The 19,409-nt window shown below is 38.1% G+C and overlaps 1 protein-coding gene across 7 annotated transcripts in view; it reads left to right on the forward strand.

Annotated features, from left to right (window-relative positions):
• Positions 1–19,409, forward strand: part of Ganc (glucosidase alpha, neutral C) — a 65,825-nt gene that overhangs the window by 3,129 nt on the left and 43,287 nt on the right. For all 7 annotated transcript variants that reach the window (XR_012445429.1, XR_012445430.1, XM_074065740.1 and 4 more), the window contains 3 exons: positions 1,440–1,548; positions 9,461–9,588; positions 12,179–12,361. Coding sequence is in view for 5 of the 7 variants with exons in the window: in XM_074065740.1 (XP_073921841.1) it covers positions 1,440–1,548; positions 9,461–9,588; positions 12,179–12,361 (420 nt within the window). In the remaining 2 variants the exon portion in view is untranslated. The remainder of the gene's footprint in view (positions 1–1,439; positions 1,549–9,460; positions 9,589–12,178; positions 12,362–19,409) is intronic.

Genomic DNA, 19,409 nt, shown 5'->3' on the forward strand with positions numbered 1-19,409 from the left:
AAAGTGTAAGAAAAGACAAAAGAAGCTTCAGCAGAGATATGCTAATTTGCTGATGAAGAAAGAGACCTATAGTCAGAATTCTGAAACAGTTTATATTCTGCCACAAGATGAGTTAACTGTTGGTTTTCATCCTCTGCAAGACTGGAGCTGTGTTTATCTTCATTAACAAATTTACCCACCTTCTTTGTTTTTTCTATTGTTTATTTTAAATGATATTGATCTTACATACTCTATGTTAAAGACTTTAACTCTACAGGATGGATAAGGTTTAGATGATTAAGATGATCCTGTTAGCAATGTCATATTTGCATTTTTTTTTTTTTGTAGTTTTTAACCTTTAATTTTAAAAGCCTGAGCCAGGCACCAGTGGCTCACGTCTGTAATCCTAGCTCAGGAGGCAGTGATCAGGAGGATCAAAGTTCAAAGCCAGCCCAGGCAAATAGTTCGCAAGTCCCTATCTTAAAAATTCCATTACAAAAAAAAATGGTTGGGGGGGTCGGCAGAGTAGCTCAAGGTATAGGCCCTGAGTTCAAGCCACAGTTCTGCAAAAATTAATTAATTAATTAATCAAATTTAATAAAAATATAAAAAGCCTAACTCTGAAGTCCTGCCTTTGAATAAAAACAAAATGAAAAAATTGAAAGAAAAAAAAAAAGACAAGTAAATATATTTGAAATGTGTTAACTTTTACTAGATTTCCCTCAACAGGGATTGTAGTATTGTTTACTCCCATTGCCACTCTATGGGACTACCTGAGCTTCAAAAAACGGTGTCTTTAATGTCTTCATTTAAAATTTGTCTACCTTTATATGATTCTAAAACTGAAATTGTCAAAAATTGTTTTATATATTTTAACTTTCTAATTTGTTCTAGTATAAGAAAATCATATCTTTTAAAACATTTATTCATGTGACACCATTTAGTTATTTGTTTGTTTTGTGGTGCTGGGGATTGAAACCAGCACCTTGCACATGCTAAGCAAGTGCTCTACCAGAGAACTGCATCCCCAGCCCCAAGCATGTCATTTTAATTCAAAACAGTTACCTTAGAGGGAAGTCTACAGTGAACAGTCATCTTGTTAAACTACTAGATTATATTAGATTTCCTCTAGATTCTATTAAGTTGCTATTAAAGAGTCCATCTCATGAAAAGAGGGATAGAAATTAAGCTTATAAAAGTCACCTTTGAAAATGGCTCCACCTTCTCAATAAAACAGACAGGATGCCATCCTTGAGCTGTGTTATGTTGACAACTTTCATTAGTATTCTCCTTAGCACTGATTTTAATAGCACTCCAATAACGTACTTTATAAGAATGCTAATACTCTCTATGCCCAATTCAGTGACTATCACCATGAATTTTAGTGATTTCCACATGATAATGTAGTCTATTGGATGCTGACAGCCACAAATAGTCCTCTGTATACCCCATGTCTATAGACGTCAGAAACAGCAGCTCTCCAAGAATACCACCTATCGGGCATTATTAGACTCAGCCACAACAGGCCAAGACAGCACCAAGTTCCAAATCATCAATGAAACAACTAAGGTGAGATACAAGTATCTTCTATAGAGAATGATTTGTATTTATTTGGGTTGAAAGATGTAAAATTCCCTAACAGCTAATTAAAACTATGTATGCCTCAAAAATTAACTTAAGGAATATCATCTTTTTCATATCTATGCTGATAGTTCTTTAGTGTAATATGAATATCAACCTAGAGATTGCCTATGTATCAGATGTTTTTCTAGATGTTTTAAAAGTGTTATTTCCTTTTAATTAGTCTTAGTAATATACCTAGGAGGTACACTGTAATATCCCCAATTATCAGATAAGGAAAATGAAGTCTAGAAAGTTACTTGCTCCACATCACACAGCTACAACCAGAATATTCTCTTGCATTTGGCAGACTCCATTAAACACCCATGCACTTTCTAGAACTATAACACAGCGTACAGTTGCTTGTGCAGATTCAGTCAGTGTCCAAATCTCAAAATTCAGGTGGCCAGGGAATAGGTAAAGGGACTATGCATTGGAAAACATAGTCACAAGTCTTCCATACCCTGAGATGTGTCTCTAGAAGATCACCGTGGTTGCTACGTATTGAAAGGATTGTAGCAGTGTATTGTAAATACTTTTTCTCACCTGTCAAGACATCGCACTACTTCAAGTGTGCCACAAAAATGGGTCAGCCATGGAGGGCTGTGCCAGAAAGTGTGATTGTACACAAGTTACCTGATGCCATCAATGTGGCCCTCACTTCCAGATCCTTCCCCATCATCTGAAGGCATCATGAGCGTCTAGGGCTTCTTGGACCAATATGCATTAACTGGCATTTCTTGTAGCTGAAACACAGTTAAGCTACATAGTCTGGGTTCCCAAATAGCTTGGACAGTAACTCCATCAACTCACTAACAATTCTCAGTTCTGGGACACTGACTTGAACACTTTCAAGTGGGACACTTGTGACTACCATAGACTCCTGCCCCATAGCACTCTATTGAGGAAACTCATCAGAAAGAACAAAACTGTCCCACATGACATCAGGGGGTGCTCTGTATCTTTAAGAACTTTGCCTTTAATTTAGAAATTCTGCTCAGGGTCAGCAAAAGCATTTGACTCCAGAAATTTAATGAGTTCCCCAGGGGCTTTCCAGGAGTCTGTATGTCTGCCACCAGATGTCAGAAACCTTCCTGTTTCATTTTTCCAATAACTTTCTCATTTCCCCTCCTGCCTAACTCCAGCAAGTCATAGTATCTATGATCAGGACAACAATCCCTATCATCCTTGGGGAGGCTTGGTATATTGAGCCTCCTGAACAATCCACTGTCATAAAGACACACACTGGGGAAAGGTAAATGAGGCAGAATTACTCTGAATATCAGTGGTAAGCCAAAGTAAGAATTCTCAACACAGCTTGATCCTAGTGCAGTTAGTCTGCCCTTCTATACTACTATAGATCATTTTCTGTCTTTGGATCCTGAACATATGAGAGGCAATTCTATTCAGTCCAGGCATCAGCACCAGAGCCAAAAGATCTGGATACCCTTGGCAGAAAAGCATTTACTGTACAGGAGGACCCACAGGGTCTCAACACAGAACAGCATCTGATTCAGAAGGGAGCTGCAGAGCCTAACAAGCAAGTATCCCAATGTCAACAACAAAGCTCCCAAGACTGAGAATTTTGTGGACCCTGGAACAGACACCATGTTCAGGATTGGGAAATATCAGGGCTGCATAAGGAATCTGTATAGTCTGAACTCAAGTAAATATGTATTTTTTGAGAAATCACCCAGAAATTATGGGCTGAACTCCTTTTTAATGTCCTTTGTCATGTAGAGTTGACTAATGGGACTTAGTATGATAGAGACAATGAAAATCCAGACAGTTGTCTCTAAAATTCTCTGCATCTTTTATCCATCTCATTGCATAGTACTAGAGTCTCCATTAAAGGTTGTTTCTGGGATGAGGTGGAGTCTTAGGGGGATTGCACATTAGAATATGGTACCACTGTGGTCCAGAGATTTAAAATAGACTGCATATATCCAGTTAATAAGAATGGTAGCTTTTTATTTCAGGTTAAGAGAGTCAGAGCCCAGTGTGTAAGAGGATCCTATTCAGCCCACAGCTGCACTGATGAGGCAGGTTCTGACAATCCCAGCACTCTCAGTTCCTGCCTTCCCACACCTTTAAAACCCTTAAATCTGTAACTTCAGAGTTCTCTGGATTTCTTGTTATTCTTAAAATCCTCTTCCCAGCTCCCATTCCCCAATCTGCCTTTAAGAAGCAATCAGAATCAAGCTTCATTCAAAAGTGTCTTAGTTTGTTTGGGCTGCATAACAAAATATCATAGGGTGGCTTAAACAACCACATTTATTTCTCACAGTTATGAAAGCTGGAAATTCCAATGAAAACTGGAAATTCCAAGACCAGAGTGCCAGCACACTCTCTATCTGGTGAGGTCCCTCCTCCTGGCTTCTAGATGACCACTTTTGTCCTGACAAGGGAGAGAGGGGTAGGGGAATATTTTGGGGAACAGAGTTCAGTCCATAGCAAATATGTTGTTCCTATGACACTGTAGTATTATAGAACAAGCTGAAGTGTTAGCTCTGTATTGTCATCAGGTCAGTACACCCAGGCCTTGAGGAAAAGCTGGTACCAGGTTCAGATGCTTCAGTTTTCTCACATAGAATCCCAATGTAGTATTGTGCTTATTCCTGATGACAGGGAGATATTTTATAAAGAAGTTTCTAGAAGAAAATCTAAAAGGAAAGTGATCAGAAAAGATATTTTATAAAGAAGTTTCTAGAAGAAAATCTAAAAGGAAAGTGATCAGAAAACTCTGCTTTTTTAAGAACTGAGTTTTTCCCCCCTACTACTATCAATTTTCTACCTTCAGTGAAAATTTGACCCGGTTTGAGAAACAGAGATCAGTACAGGGAAATGTACATTGTCTTCTGAATCTAGTTAAAAGGCACTTCTAGCAAGGCTGTCAGGAGCAAACCTTTGTCTTCAACCTACTTTATGTTGCTAATTCTGATGCTTTCTCATAATATGGATGATATTTAGCAACATATTTATTTTCTTTTATAGCCTGTTTGCTAAGTTTCACCAGAGATGCTTCTAGTAGCTTCTCCAAGGATGCAAGATGGATGCAAGGTGCTCCAAGGATCTCTGAGCACCTGTGTGAAACTTAGTTATTACTTGCCTGCTCATCTAAGCAGGATAAAAATGAGACTTTGCCCAATAAGCCATCTCCTTATATGAGACACAACTAACACTTTTTAACAAGTACTGCTTCTGCTAATATGACCAGGAACAGGCAACTAATTTTCAAATTGACCAAACAATGAGAAGCACACCTGGACAGGTTAATTGTCCTTGGGGAATAGCTTAATCCATCCCCAGTGTGTAGTCACCAACATTCTCTGCTGAGGGTTTTTTTGTTCTCTCTGTGTAGAAATCCTGGTTAGGTAAAGGGATAGCTCCCTTAGCGTTGACAGCCCTGAGTTCCAGAGATTCACAAGCTGGGCTTCCAAATCTGGATTTATTGGCTTTAAGCCTTAAGAACTGATACATATGACTGCAAGCTCTCAAAGCCAGGTTATTGCTCCAGGTGCTCAAAGCAGAGGTTTGTGGTTCTAGGCTTAGAGCACCAATACCTATCATCTGGAGTTAAGTTCCTGAGCTTTGGGTGTCTGCACCCTCTTGGCAGCTCTCTCAATCTCTTAGTGATAGTGGCTTGCAGTCCTCGTAGGTAGCCTTAGCTCCTCCTTTAAGTTCTCTTGTCCTTCATTGCAGATTCTGCCCTTAGTCATTCTTTGCAACCCTTCAGTCACTTCCTAGTACTCCTGGTGACTCTCTGGTACTCTTCAGTTATCTCCTTGCTATCACTTGGTTCTTTTTCTTTTCTTTTTTTTTTTTTTGAGACTATGTAGCCCAGGCTGACCTCAAATTCAAGATCCTCCTGCTTCAGTCTCCCAAATAGTGGGATCACAGGAGTGTGTCAAGCCTCAGGTTTCCCATTCAGGAGAAGCCTTTACTGGTGCATAATGTCGCAACACCTGGGGATCAGTGACAGGAAAGAAAGCTCCCAGACTAATTCAAAAAGAGTGGCAAATAGCTTGCTTATATAGCTAAAAAAGGGACATGGCACACCTGTGCTCAGGTTGTAATTCCACTAATTACAGTGTGGCTTCCAGTTCCACCAATGACAGGTCTTGCATAAGGACCACTCACAGCTGGTGCAGGCTGGAGCACTTGTGACTGGAGCAAGGCCTCCTGAAGCAGAAGTCTGTAGCTTCAGCAGCATCCTCCAGACATCCATTAATTGTTCAAAGCAGTGGGGATGCCCTGATGACAGTACAATGGATCACCAAAAGAGGGACTACTAAGTTGACAGCTCCCCCTCAAGTCATCCTGACTCAAGGAAAGGATCTGACAGTTGCTGATCAAAGGGTCAAATTCAGCCCCAATAGCTTAGCTTATTTGAAAGAAAAGTAAATATTAAAGGGTATTTATAAAAAGAAAACCCAGTCATTAACATTCTTAAAGTTATTCAGCAGTGCTTACCTCATGGCCAAAATAACCTTAGGGAGAGTTAGAGCCCTCTAATCTGTTTCATAATAAACAATTATGGAAGGGGCAATTAGCACCCTACAGCAATTATGCCATTCTCTGAATCCTGGGAGGTCTTCATTAATAGCAGGGAAAGGTCCTCACTCACTTTTCCAGGTCTTTATATCATAGTGTGCCAGAGGAAAAGCAAGATCCACTGATCAAAGAGAAGTTCATAGATATATCCCTCTGGCATTTAAATATGTATTCTAGAACCACTTATGGTATGCACAAGTTGTGATTCCCAGTTCTGGGTGAATGCAAAGTTGTTTTAACATAATTATGATCAATCCTCTGCTTTATTTTTAGACAAAACTGTTTCTACCACCATGCTTTTTACGGTGTCCCATATTTTTTTCTCATGTGACCATAAAGAAAAACTAGACTTATGGGTGACAGAATAGCAGGTGGAGCACATGCTTAGCATGTGCAAGGCCCTGGTTCAATCCCCAGTGTTACTGGAAAGCCAGACCCCTGGCCTCAATGCTAATACTCAAATAAAGAGAGCAGAGGTTTAAGGAACAAGAAATAAGGTTTACTATTCATCAGGCAAAGAGAAGGACAGGGAAAGTCAACCTCTCAAAGCTTAGTTGCACCACTTCTGAGAGAAAATGTCCACTTTTCAAAGGGAAGATCAAAGGCTCAGTTTGAGTATGTGACAAAACTCATATCCTAAGATAGGTGCTGGCCTTAGTTCTGGTTCCTTGGTGCCACATCTTTGAAGCTGTATGTCTTGGCTAACGGGTTTATTTCTTCTGGTAGTCAGAGAGAGATAGAGGGAAGAAGATTGCCTGGTTTAATTGGAGAGTAAAGAGTATCAACCTTGGGTAGTCTAGCATGTAAACAAAGGGGGGGAAATGTCAGTTTGATTGACATGTGGAGTAACTAGCAAGCATGCAAACTGGCTACACCAAAAGTTTTTCAACTATTTTATCTCTAGTTACATTTTCCCTACTGTCAATTTGCTCCTTCCATTTCTATGGAAAAGGGGAATTACAATTGTGTAACTGCTTCCTACCTTTAGTCAATTTGTGGGCCCAAGTAAGAGGTCAGTGCTCCTCAGCAAAAGCAGCTTTTTAGCACTGATTGCACCAGTGCTTAAACAAAGCATAATACAACAAAGGAATGAATCTAGATACTGAAAAGAGCCACCCTCTTAGAAAAATTTGCTAAATTAAGTTTAAAAAAATTAATGGAACTTTAACTCTGACTTCATAAGATCATTATGGTGAAAGCAGAGTTATTGCTTCCTCTTCTTATATAATTAAGATTCTTTCCTGGGTTGCAGTCTTAAGAATAAAACACAGCAATCTTCATTTTTCATAAAAAAAAAAAAAAAAAAGGTTTGTTTTTGGTGGTACTGGGGTTTGAACCCAGGGCTTTGCACTTGCTAGACTCTCTACCACTTGAGCCATGCCTTCAATCCTTTTTTTTGTTTTTTAAAAGAAAGATATTTTACTGAAAATAAGACAATTCTGGGTGAATAAATAGAAGCAATTTGTTAATCATACATAAACAAACAATCTGTGTGCCCTCTGCTTAGGTTGCCCTTGCCCATTTTTGCCTACTGTAAGTCCCACTAATCCCTCAAGGCCCTGCATGAGTCTCTCCTCCCTCAGAGAGTGTAACAGAATCTCTCACTTTGTGCTCATTATTAATTGTCCCCTTTCTTTTCTCCTCTAGCACTATACTGTCCATCTTAGCTCCCATTATAAAATGGCTTTATATAAAGTTTGTATTGGTTCAGTCTCCTCTTAACTGCAATTTCCCCAAGAGTTGAGTGATCACAGTATTAAATGCCAAATAAAAGTTAGTTGAATTTAAGAGAGCAATGAAAATATGTCTAACTAAGGAGGGAATATGTAGTCCAATTGGCTTTTAACTTTATATGTATTTGGACACATTTTCAAATATTGGAATTCTGATGGCACACTTGAAGCAATTCAAAACTGCAAAAAATTTAACATGTAAATAGAATTGACAGTATGATAATTACTAAGACATACTCTGGACAGAGTATGTGTGTGGCTCATGCATATAATCTTAGCTACTCAGAAGGCAGAGATCAGGAGGATTGCAGTTTGAGGCCAGCCCAGGGAAAAAGGTCTCATGACCCTATCTCAGAATACCCAACACAAAAAAGGGCTGGCGGAGTGGCTCAAGTGGTAGAGCACCTGCCTAGCAAGCATGAGGCTCTGAGTTCAAATCCCAGTGCCACCAAGAAAAAAAAAAACCATCCTGAGCCACAGCGTTAGTTAGTTGGTCACTCTTCAGCATCATGTCACTAATTAAGTGCCCCGACTGCTCTCCTGTATTCTCAAGAGGCAGCGATCCAGTGACATCACTTTGTTGGTGCTACTTGGTGTTTTCCATGCTTCTTTCTTACTTTTACCACATTGTACCTCTTCTACTTTAAATTACAGCCCACCCAGCTTATCATTCAGTCAGAATGATAAGAGTTTTGTAACCAAAACTTGACACCATGTTTCATAAAATACTTGCAATGACACGGTGCACAGTTGAAAACTATAGTCTTAAAATAGTCCTCTGATCTGGGTCCCTCATTTTGTAATCTGAGTCCAGTCATTTCTGTTCTCTGGGGTTTGTTGTGTGTTTTATTTTTAAACTTAACTCTGTTCATAGTTCTGTGTTTCTTCCATCTCCCATTGTAGGTAGAATTTTACCTAAATTCCCTACCCCCTTAAGAAAATTCCCTAAGCCTATTCCCAGCTATAAAAGAAATCTGTTGATTTTAGTGCAACAAGACTTGTTTCATCCACCACTTAGAACCTCAAAGATTAACAGTCTTTATTATTATTTTTTTGACAGTCCTAGAGTTTGTACTCAGGGCCTCATACTTGCTAGGCAGGAGCTCTACCACTTGACCCATGCCTCAGTCCCATAATCTCTATTATTTTCTGTGGTCTTCTATTCTGTATCTTTTACTTATTTTAACACCCAAGCTCTTATTCTTAGCACAGCTGTCATTTGTCATAGATATAATGACTATACATTCCAATTTTCCAAGGCCAGTTTCAGTTTATGCCTATTATCCAATATAATTATTAATAGAAACCCCTTTTATTCTAAAGATTCTGGTTCAACAATTATGTGCTTACCCAGCCATAGAATACATACAAGTTATTTCTTGTGCTACCAAAGGTATAGCTGAGCAAGTACATACATAGATTGGGGAGTTAGTTCTTGTTACTATTGTCATGGTTCTCCAATTTGTTCAACCTATAATAATTTAAATAAGTACTTTTTTAGTTATTGTGATTTGACTGTTAAAACATATCTTTGGAGTAACCTATTGAAGCTAATCTCATATATCTGCTCCCAGATTCCTCTCCTGGTTGAAGTTTATGGTATAGAAAGAAACATTTTCAGGTTTAAAATCAATGAAGAAACTCCACTTAAACCCAGATATGAAGTTCCTGATGTCCTCACCAATAAGCCAACCACTGTAAGGTAAGCCAAAGAGCAAAGTATTTTAGTACACCCTCAGCATCTTCTTTTATCATATATTGAAGTAGTAGATGTTGTAAGCAACATCTGTTTTGTCTGTTCAAAACTACAAATATTCATATATTTTGGGTAAGTTTATCAATTTTCTCTGCTATCCATTCTGTTTCCTTTTTTTTTTTTTTATTCACCAGTTGACTTATTGACACCTATAATGGGGAAAGGAAGAACTTTGGTCCCTGCTCTTCTTCTCATACTAAGAGCAGCTTATTAGTCAGACTTTGGAAACAAGTAGAAGGAAACCTACTTAATTTACTCAGATTAGCACCAGGGCTCTAGAGACCTAGAAGAATTCCCATGCTTATAGTAATTTATATAGTTAGACTGACCTCATTTTAATTAAGGATATTCTCAGAAGTCTAACATGTAATTTTACTTTCTCAGAGATAAATTAATAATTAGTGTCTAGGTAAAAAAAAAAATCCTTAGGGAGTAAAGTGTTTTTCAAGCACCTGTAAAATCTTCAGCAGTTCTCCCCACTTTCCAGTGAGATTTCAGCTCAGTTTTGGCTGTTGACTTCTATTCTTTTTTTCTTTTGGTTTGAATTCAGGGCCTTGCATGTACATGCTAGGCAAAAACTCTACCACTTGAGCTACTCTGCCAACTTGATTTCTATTCTTTTTGTGGGCAAGGTGCTTTGGTTTTCACTATATCACTTTCATTGTTTTATGTAGATTTTTTTCCATGAATATCTAATGAAAGATAAATAGAGGACTGGAGGTGTGGCTCAAGCAGTAAAGCATTTACTTTGCAAGTGCCTACTTTGCAAGTGTGAAGTTCTGAGTTCAAACCCTAGTCCCACCAAAAAAAAAAAAAAGATTAATAGACAATATGGAAGAGGGGAGGGGAGGGGAGGGGAGGAGGATGAAAAGGAGAGGGGAGGGGAGGGATGGGAGGGGAGTGGAGGAAGTGAGGAGGAGGAGAGGAGAAAGGGATGAGGAGGAAAAGGAGAGGAGGAGGAGAGGAGAGGAAGATGAGGAGGAAGAGGTGAGGAGGAGGAGAGAGAAGGCAGCCATCTGCAAGCCAAGGAAATAGTCCTTAAACCAAACCTACCAATATGTTGATCTTGGACTTCCAGCCTCCAGAAGCATGAGAAATAAATTTCTTTTAAGTCGCTGAGGCTGTGATGTGTTGTTATGATAGCCCTAGCAAACTAATACAACTAGTCATAAGCCACAGCATTTCTACAGTAGAATACTGTTGGTCAACTGAAATAAAATGCTTATTAAAAGCAGACCAAGTGGTCTGAGACCCAGACCACATTTCTGAGACCCAGACATGCAATAGCTCAGAGTAAAAGAAACAACGCATAGAGTTAGAGAAAAAAAGATGTTGAAGTAAATTTGTCACATGCAACAAGCTCATCTGCCCCTTAACTCTCTCTGCCAGAGGACCCAGCAGATACCCCTTCATTAAGAAGTGCACTGGTGAAGAAACACTTGGAAAGCATTGTAGTGAATGTAATTTTTTAGTGGGTTGGAGATAATAGTGGGAAATGGTGTCATTAAAATGAGCTCTTTGATTTCAATGATGAGACTGAAGGTGGCAGAAGCAAAGTAACAGTATCTAATTTCCAGAGACAAGGTGAAGACAATTTCTGTAGCATGCAATAGGTCCCACATGGTACACAAAATGGTTTATCCTCAGGACAATTAACAATCTATCTTGGGGTCTATTAAATTGAAATGGATGGACTGAAGTCCTACTTTCTGGAATAATCAAAAGAATTCCATTGAGTTTTGATAATAGTGTTTGATGAGCACCCTTTCAAACAACACCATAGTTAATTTCCAGATCCCAAGCATCTTGCTTGAAGGAGGGTCAGAAACCATGGAAAAGAACTGACAAGACATAGTGAGAATGTAAACTGTCCCTTCTACCCATCCTTAAAGAGTCCTAAGGCCCTTTACCAAGATGACTATATACTAGAGAAAGGAAGATAGCTAGATTTTTTAAGGATTTTAATTCTGACCTAAATGTATGTAGTTTCTAAGGACCCAAAACACCCTAACAATCTAACTGTCAAATTGGAAGCTGGGTGGGAGTCAGGCAATAAATAGAAATAAGTAAAAAATGATCTGGTTCCATCTCCCTGGGCACCTAATCTGTGTTATTCCTCCATTTCTGACTGTATGGTTAAAATGAGAAGAAAAACAATATTTAGGTTCTGTGCACAAAAGTGTTCCTAGACTTTACAGACAGAAGTGACAACCATAAGGGTGACTGTTGACAGTTATTGTGTGTTTACAGGTCAGACACTTTACATGCATGATTTCACTTATTTTTGCTTTTATTATTTGTACTCTACAGATAAGGAAACTGAGAACTATAAAAAGTTGACTAATAGTATATGGTAGTTAGGTTCAGATCCAGCTCTCTGTCACCAAAGTTCATGTGCTCAATGATGACTCTACTGCCTTAGCTATGCTATGTCACATGAAAGTTTTCTGGCACATTAATTACTTTGAATTGAAAAAATCAAAGAACCATATAAACCTATAGCAATTGACTTTTCTCTTCCTGCTTCATTTCCTAGGCTGATTTCATACTCAGGGGATGGAGGCAGTCTGACATTGACAGATGGGAAAGAAGATCTGAAGTGTTATATCACAGCAAACCCATTCAAGATAGACTTGATATCTGAAAAAGAGGTTGTGATCAGCATAAATTCCCTGGGCCAATTATACTTTGAGCACTTACAAACTCCTCAGACGCAAAGGTATTTTTACACATTATTTAACACATAAACACCTTAACAAAACCTGACTGTGAACATCAATTGCCTAAAAACATAAAAAATCATCATAGAAAATGGGTTTACTGAAGCCTAGATTAGTGATGTGCACCTGTGAGCCCAGTATTCAGGGGTCTTAGACAGGAGGATTACACGTTTGAGGCCAACCTGAGCTACATAGCAAATTCCAGGACAGTTTGGGAAACATAGTGATACCCTGTCTGAAAAAACAAAACAAGACAAAACAAAAACAAGCCCTGTGCTGGTGCTTATACCTGTAATCCTAGCTAGGTGGGAGGCAGAGCTCAGGAGGATCATGGTTTGAGGCTAGCTCAAGCAAAAAGTTTCCTCACCTTTCAACCAGTGACTAGGCATGGTGGCACACCACCTGTCTTCCCAGTTACTGAGGGAAATATAAGTAGTAGGAAGAGTCCAGGTTGATCTGGGCAAAAAGCAAGACCCTATCTCAAAAATAACCAGAAAAAAAAGGAGTGGAGGTATTGCTCAATGGGTAGAGTATGTGCCTAGGAAGTGGGAAGCCCTGAGTTCAAACCTTTTACCACCCAAAACAATAAGAGCAACCCCCACCCTCCAAACTCACACACACACACACACACACACAAAGAAAGAAAGAAATGAAAAAAAAAAATTGCTTTCCTGAGCACCTGCAGTAGTCCCAGCACTTGAGAGTCAGAGAGACAGGAGGATTGTGAGTTCCAGGCCAGCCTGGGCTACATGGTAAGACCCTGTCTCAAAAAAAAAAAATATATATATATATATGTGTATATATATATACATATATATATATATATATGTATATATATATACACATATATATGTATACATACATTGGTTTCCTTTATTTGCTGTGTGGCATTCTGAGAAAGTTCATCTTTTTAGCTATACAGATGAATACAGGCTTTGTGTTAAAAATGGTTCCCAAACTTTTGAAAATGTTACGCTAACATATCCTGTGTGGGACTGATAGCATCCTCTGACTCCACCTTCTAAAAAAGCACTCTGCTGACTTGACAAATATTGATAAGAACTAGCATGTCTTCAGAGTGTCAATTTCTCCCCTAAACTAACGTGAATAGACTGGGGGTGTAGCTCAATGGCAGTGAGCTTGCCTAGCATACATAAGGCTCTGGGTTTGTTTCCTCGCCCTGCAAACAAAACAAACCAAAAATTGTCATTATTGCAACTCGACATTGACCCCTTTCCCCCCAAAAAATATGAATAATCCTAGATTGGAATAGTTGTGCAGGAATTTTCTGGGACTGTCCATTTGACCAAAACTGATTGTGTATAGGTCATATGACCTGTAAAGAGATTCTTCCATTTTTTTTAGCAATTATTTATTTTTTTACAATGCCTGCAGTCACCATGCATTTTCATGTATGCAGCTGTGACCCCAAGCATTCAGAGCATTGCATAGCACTTACTACATCAAATGTGCATTTTTCCCTTTTCTCCTTTTATTTTATCACTTTTACATTTACTTACATGTGTATACATTGTTTGTGCCACCTCTCCCCTAACCCCCCAACCTCCCCCTCCCCTGCCCCCGCTTCTAGGCAGAACCTGTTCCACCCTCTTCTTCTCCAATTATGTTGAAGAAAAAACATAAGAGATAATAAGAAAGGCACAGCATTTTTGCTAGTTTGAGATAAGGATAGCTACACAAAGAGATTCTTAGTGTTGCTTCCATGCACTTGTGTATTGCAACCTACATTGGTTTGTTTTTAAATCTTCCAGTCCATGGTTCTTTCTATTTTTATCATGATAGCAAGCGTATTATATAGTCTGCAGAAAGCATTTAACATTATTAATTCCCACGTAGTGATTTTTTTTCTGGGTTAAAACTTCTATTTCTAAATGTTAACATTAAAAATAACTTCTTTTCTTGGGCCAGTCATGGTGGTCACATCTGGAATCCCAACATTCAGGAGACTGAGTCAGGAGGAGTTTGAGTTCGAGGCCAGCCTGGCTTACATAGCAAGACCCTGTTTCAAAAAAGAAAAGAAATTCTTATTAATGCAGAAATAATATGCATTCCTTGTAGGCAAATAGGAAATAATGAAAAGAAGAAAACTTAAAATACCTACAATCCTACCACCTACTCTGTTAGTATCTTATAAATATTCTTCAGTTACTTTTTTAACTGAAAAACACTAATAATAGCATAACAAAATACCCATGTACCCAGTTTCCATGTTTTTCTTATTTAAAAACTTTTTTTCTTTTAATAAGCCACCATTTTTTGTTTTCTTTGAAGGGGCTATATCTAAGTTGGTCCTTTTTAATTTTTATTTATTTAGCTCTCTTTTTTCTTTTTTTGGATAGGTGCACAACACAAAGGGACGTATAGTGAAAGGTCTCCTTCGCCTTTTGGCACTTTAGCAACCTAGTTCCTATCTCGAGGGCCATTTTTTTGGCTTTGGTTTTGTTTTTTTATTGTTTTCGCATATCCATCAGAGGCAGCTTATGGAGATACTTTGTATATATTCATTGTCTTTTCCTCCAGGCACTAATGATACTACCTTTGCACATTGTGTTGCACCTTGCTTTTTCCTTTAATAATGTAGCAGTTCCTCATTTTTTTCTATCTTCGTTAAAGCAGCTGCATCATGTATATTTATGATTGCTCAATGATTCATTGAGTAAACACCCAACTGGTGGACTCATTTCTAATCTTGTTTTACCTTTAATTACTGTATGAATAACCTTGTATATGCATGATTTTGAATGCATGTAAGTATATCCATAGAATAGTCATAAAACTCTAATTGCTTATCATATGGTTTTTACATTTGTAATTTTGATAGATATTGCTAAATTTCCTACCATACTTCTATGTACTACTTTATATTTCTCTCTTTCACATTTATATTGATATTTGTGTTAGGAAAGTCAGATGATCCAACTAGAAAAAAAATTTTAAGTCAGTTCCTAACCTCACAATATTAGCAAAAATAAAATCCCAATGAATAAAAATTAAACATTGAGAACCTATATTCAAATAAATTTGAAAATCTAAAAGAAATGGACAGATTTCTAGATACATATGATCATCCAAAACTGAACCAAGAGGAAATTAATCACCTGAATAGACCTATAACACAAAATGAAATTGAAGCAGCAATCAAGAGTCTCCCCAAAAAGAAAAGTCCAGGACCTGATGGATTCTCTGCTGAATTCTATCAGACCTTTAAAGAAGAACTGATACCAACCCTCCTTAAACTGTTCCACGAAATAGAAAGGGAAGGAAAACTGCCAAACACATTTTATGAAGCCAGTATTACACTTATCCCAAAACCAGGCAAAGACACCTCCAAAAAGGAGAACTATAGGCCAATCTCCTTAATGAACATTGATGCAAAAATCCTCAACAAAATAATGGCAAACCGAATTCAGCAACACATCAAAAAGATTATTCACTACGACCAAATAGGCTTCATCCCAGGGATGCAGGGGTGGTTCAACATACGAAAATCAATAAACATAATAAACCACATTAACAGAAGCAAAGACAAAAACCACTTGATCATCTCAATAGATGCAGAAAAAGCCTTTGATAAGTTCCAACATCATTTCATGATAAAAGCTCTAAGAAAACTAGGAATAGAAGGAAAGTTCCTCAACATTATAAAAGCTATATATGACAAACCTACAGCCAGCATTATACTTAACAGAGAAAAACTGAAACCATTCCCTCTAAAATCAGGAACCAGACAAGGATGCCCACTATCTCCACTCCTATTCAACATAGTACTGGAATTCCTAGCCAGAGCAATTAGGCAAGAAGAAGGAATAAAAGGAATACAAATAGGTAAAGAAACTGTCAAAATATCCCTATTTGCAGACGACATGATCCTATACCTTAAAGACCCAAAAAACTCTACTCAGAAGCTTCTAGACATCATCAATAGCTATAGCAAGGTAGCAGGATATAAAATCAACATAGAAAAATCATTAGCATTTCTATACACTAACAATGAGCAAACGGAAAAAGAATGTATAAAAACAATTCCATTTACAATAGCCTCAAAAAAAAATCAAATACCTAGGTGTAAACCTAACAAAAGATGTGAAAGACCTCTACAAGGAAAACTATACACTTCTGAAGAAAGAGATTGAGGAAGACTATAGAAAGTGGAGAGATCTCCCATGCTCATGGATTGGTAGACTCAACATAGTAAAAATGTCGATACTCCCAAAAGTAATCTACATGTTTAATGCAATTCCCATCAAAATTCCAATGACATTCATTAAGGAGATTGAAAAATCTACTGTTAAATTTATATGGAAACACAAGAGGCCACGAATAGCCAAGGCAATACTCAGTCAAAAGAACAATGCAGGAGGTATCACAATACCTGACTTCAAACTATATTACAAAGCAATAACAATAAAAACAGCATGGTACTGGCACAAAAACAGACATGAAGACCAGTGGAACAGAATAGAGGACCCAGATATGAAGCCACACAACTATACCCACCTTGTCTTTGACAAGGAGCTAAAAATATACGATGGAGAAATAGCAGCCTCTTCAACAAAAACTGCTGGGAAAACTGGTTAGCAGTCTGCAAAAAACTGAAACTAGATCCATGTATATCACCCTATACCAAGATCAACTCAAAATGGATCAAGGATCTTAATATCAGACCCCAAACTCTTAAGTTGATACAAGAAAGAGTAGGAAATACTCTGGAGTTAGTAGGTATAGGTAAGAACTTTCTCAATGAAACCCCAGCAGCACAGCAACTAAGAGATAGCATAGATAAATGGGACCTCATAAAACTAAAAAGCTTCTGCTCATCAAAAGAAATGGTCTCTAAACTGAAGAGAACACCCACAGAGTGGGAGAAAATATTTGCCAACTATACATCAGACAAAGGACTGATAACCAAAATATACAGGGAACTTAAAAAACTAGGGGTTGGGGATTTAGCTCAGTGGAAGAGCGCTTGCCTGGCAAGTGTAAGGCCCTGAGTTCGGTCCCCAGCACCGGAAAAAAAAAAAAAAAAAAAAAAACTAAATTCTCCCAAAACTAATGAACCAATAAAGAAATGGGCAAGTGAACTAAACAGAACTTTCTCAAAAGAAGAAATTCAAATGGCCAGAAAACACATGAAAAAATGCTCACCATCTCTAGCAATAAAGGAAATGCAAATTAAAACCACGCTAAGATTCCGCCTCACCCCTGTTAGAATAATCATCATCAGCAACACCACCAACAACAGGTGTTGGCGAGGATGCGGGGAAAAAGGAACCCTCTTACACTGTTGGTGGGAATGTAGACTAGTACAACCACTCTGGAAAAAAATTTGGAGGCTACTTAAAAAGCTGGACATCGATCTACCATTTGATCCAGCAATACCACTCTTGGGGATATACCCAAAAGACTGTTACTCCTGAGGCACCTGCACATCCATGTTTATTGCGGCACTATTCACAATAGCCAAGTTACGGAAACAGCCAAGATGCCCCAGCACTGACGAATGGATTAAGAAAATGTGGTATCTATACACAGTGGAATTTTATGCAGCCATGAAGGAGAACAAAATGTTATCATTTGCTGGTAAATGGATGGAATTGGAGAACATCATTCTGAGTGAGGTTAGCCTGGCCCAAAAGACCAAAAATCGTATGTTCTCCCTCATATGTGGACATTAGATCAAGGGCAAACACAACAAGGGGATTGGACTTTGAGCACATGATAAAAGCGAGAGCACACAAGGGAGGGGTGAGGATAGGTAAGACACCTAAAAAACTAGCTAGCATTTGTTGCCCTTAACGCAGAGAAACTAAAGCAGATACCTTAAAGCAACTGAGGCCAATAGGAAAAGGGGACCAGGAACTAGAGAAAAGGTTAGATCAAAAAGAATTAACCTAGAAGGTAACACCCACGCACAGGAAATCAATGTGAGTCAATGCCCTGTATAGCTATCCTTATCTCAACCAGCAAAACCCCTTGTTCCTTCCTATTATTGCTTATACTCTCTCTACAACAAAATTAGAAATAAGGGCAAAATAGTTTCTGCTGGGTATTGAGGGAGGGAGAGGGAGGAGGTGGAGTGGGTGGTAAGGGAGGGGGTGGGGGCAGGGGGGAGAAATGAACCAAGCCTTGTATGCACATATGAATAATAAAAGAAAAATGAAAAAAAAATGCTAAAAAAAATTAAACAAAAATAAAAGAAGAAAAATACAGAACAATATTTTTATAATTATTGTGACAAGAACTGAAGACTGAAGAATTATAAAGAAATGATAGAAGAACTTTTTTTTTGTCAGGACTGGGGTTTGAACTCAGAAGCTTTTGCTTGCTGGGTAGGCACTTTATCACTTAAACCATGCCCCTAGCCCCTTTTCCCTTAAGTTTATCTTTCAGAAAGGGACTTTTGCCCAAGGTGGGACTTAGACCATGATCCTCCTACTTCAACCTCCCATGTAGCTGGGATTACAGGTACCATGATCCTCCTATCTCAACCTCCCATGTAGCTGGGATTACAGGTGTGCCCCACAACAACCAGCCAAGAGTTAATTTTCAGGTAAAAACTTCAGGGACACCTAGTCGTGGGGAGTAAAAAAAATTAACATGTACACCTTAGAAAGAGCTCATTTAGGAAAAAGAACATTAAGCAAATTTCTAATAAGCAACATAAACTATAACAATGAATATTAGCAATAAATATTATAAAATTTAATATTGAATAGAAAAGCATGTCACAGAAGAATATTTTAATATATTTTTAAAGGCAAAATCAAATAACATTATTTTGGGATTCATATATATGTGGGAATACTGTTTAAAAACACCCAGGAGTGATTAACACAAATGGTTACCTCTGAAGGGTAGAAGGAGAGGTGGATGTATTTGAAGAGAGGTGCACAGAACTCTCCAGAGGTACAAATTATTTTTGTTGCTTAAGCTCAGTGGTGTGTTCATAGTTGTCCACTTAGTATTATTCTTTAAACTCTCTATTTTATATGCTTTTTTATCTGCATGCTGTGTTTTACAATGAAG

This window comes from Castor canadensis, chromosome 2, assembly GCF_047511655.1.
Source record: "Castor canadensis chromosome 2, mCasCan1.hap1v2, whole genome shotgun sequence".
Lineage (NCBI taxonomy): Eukaryota > Metazoa > Chordata > Mammalia > Rodentia > Castoridae > Castor > Castor canadensis.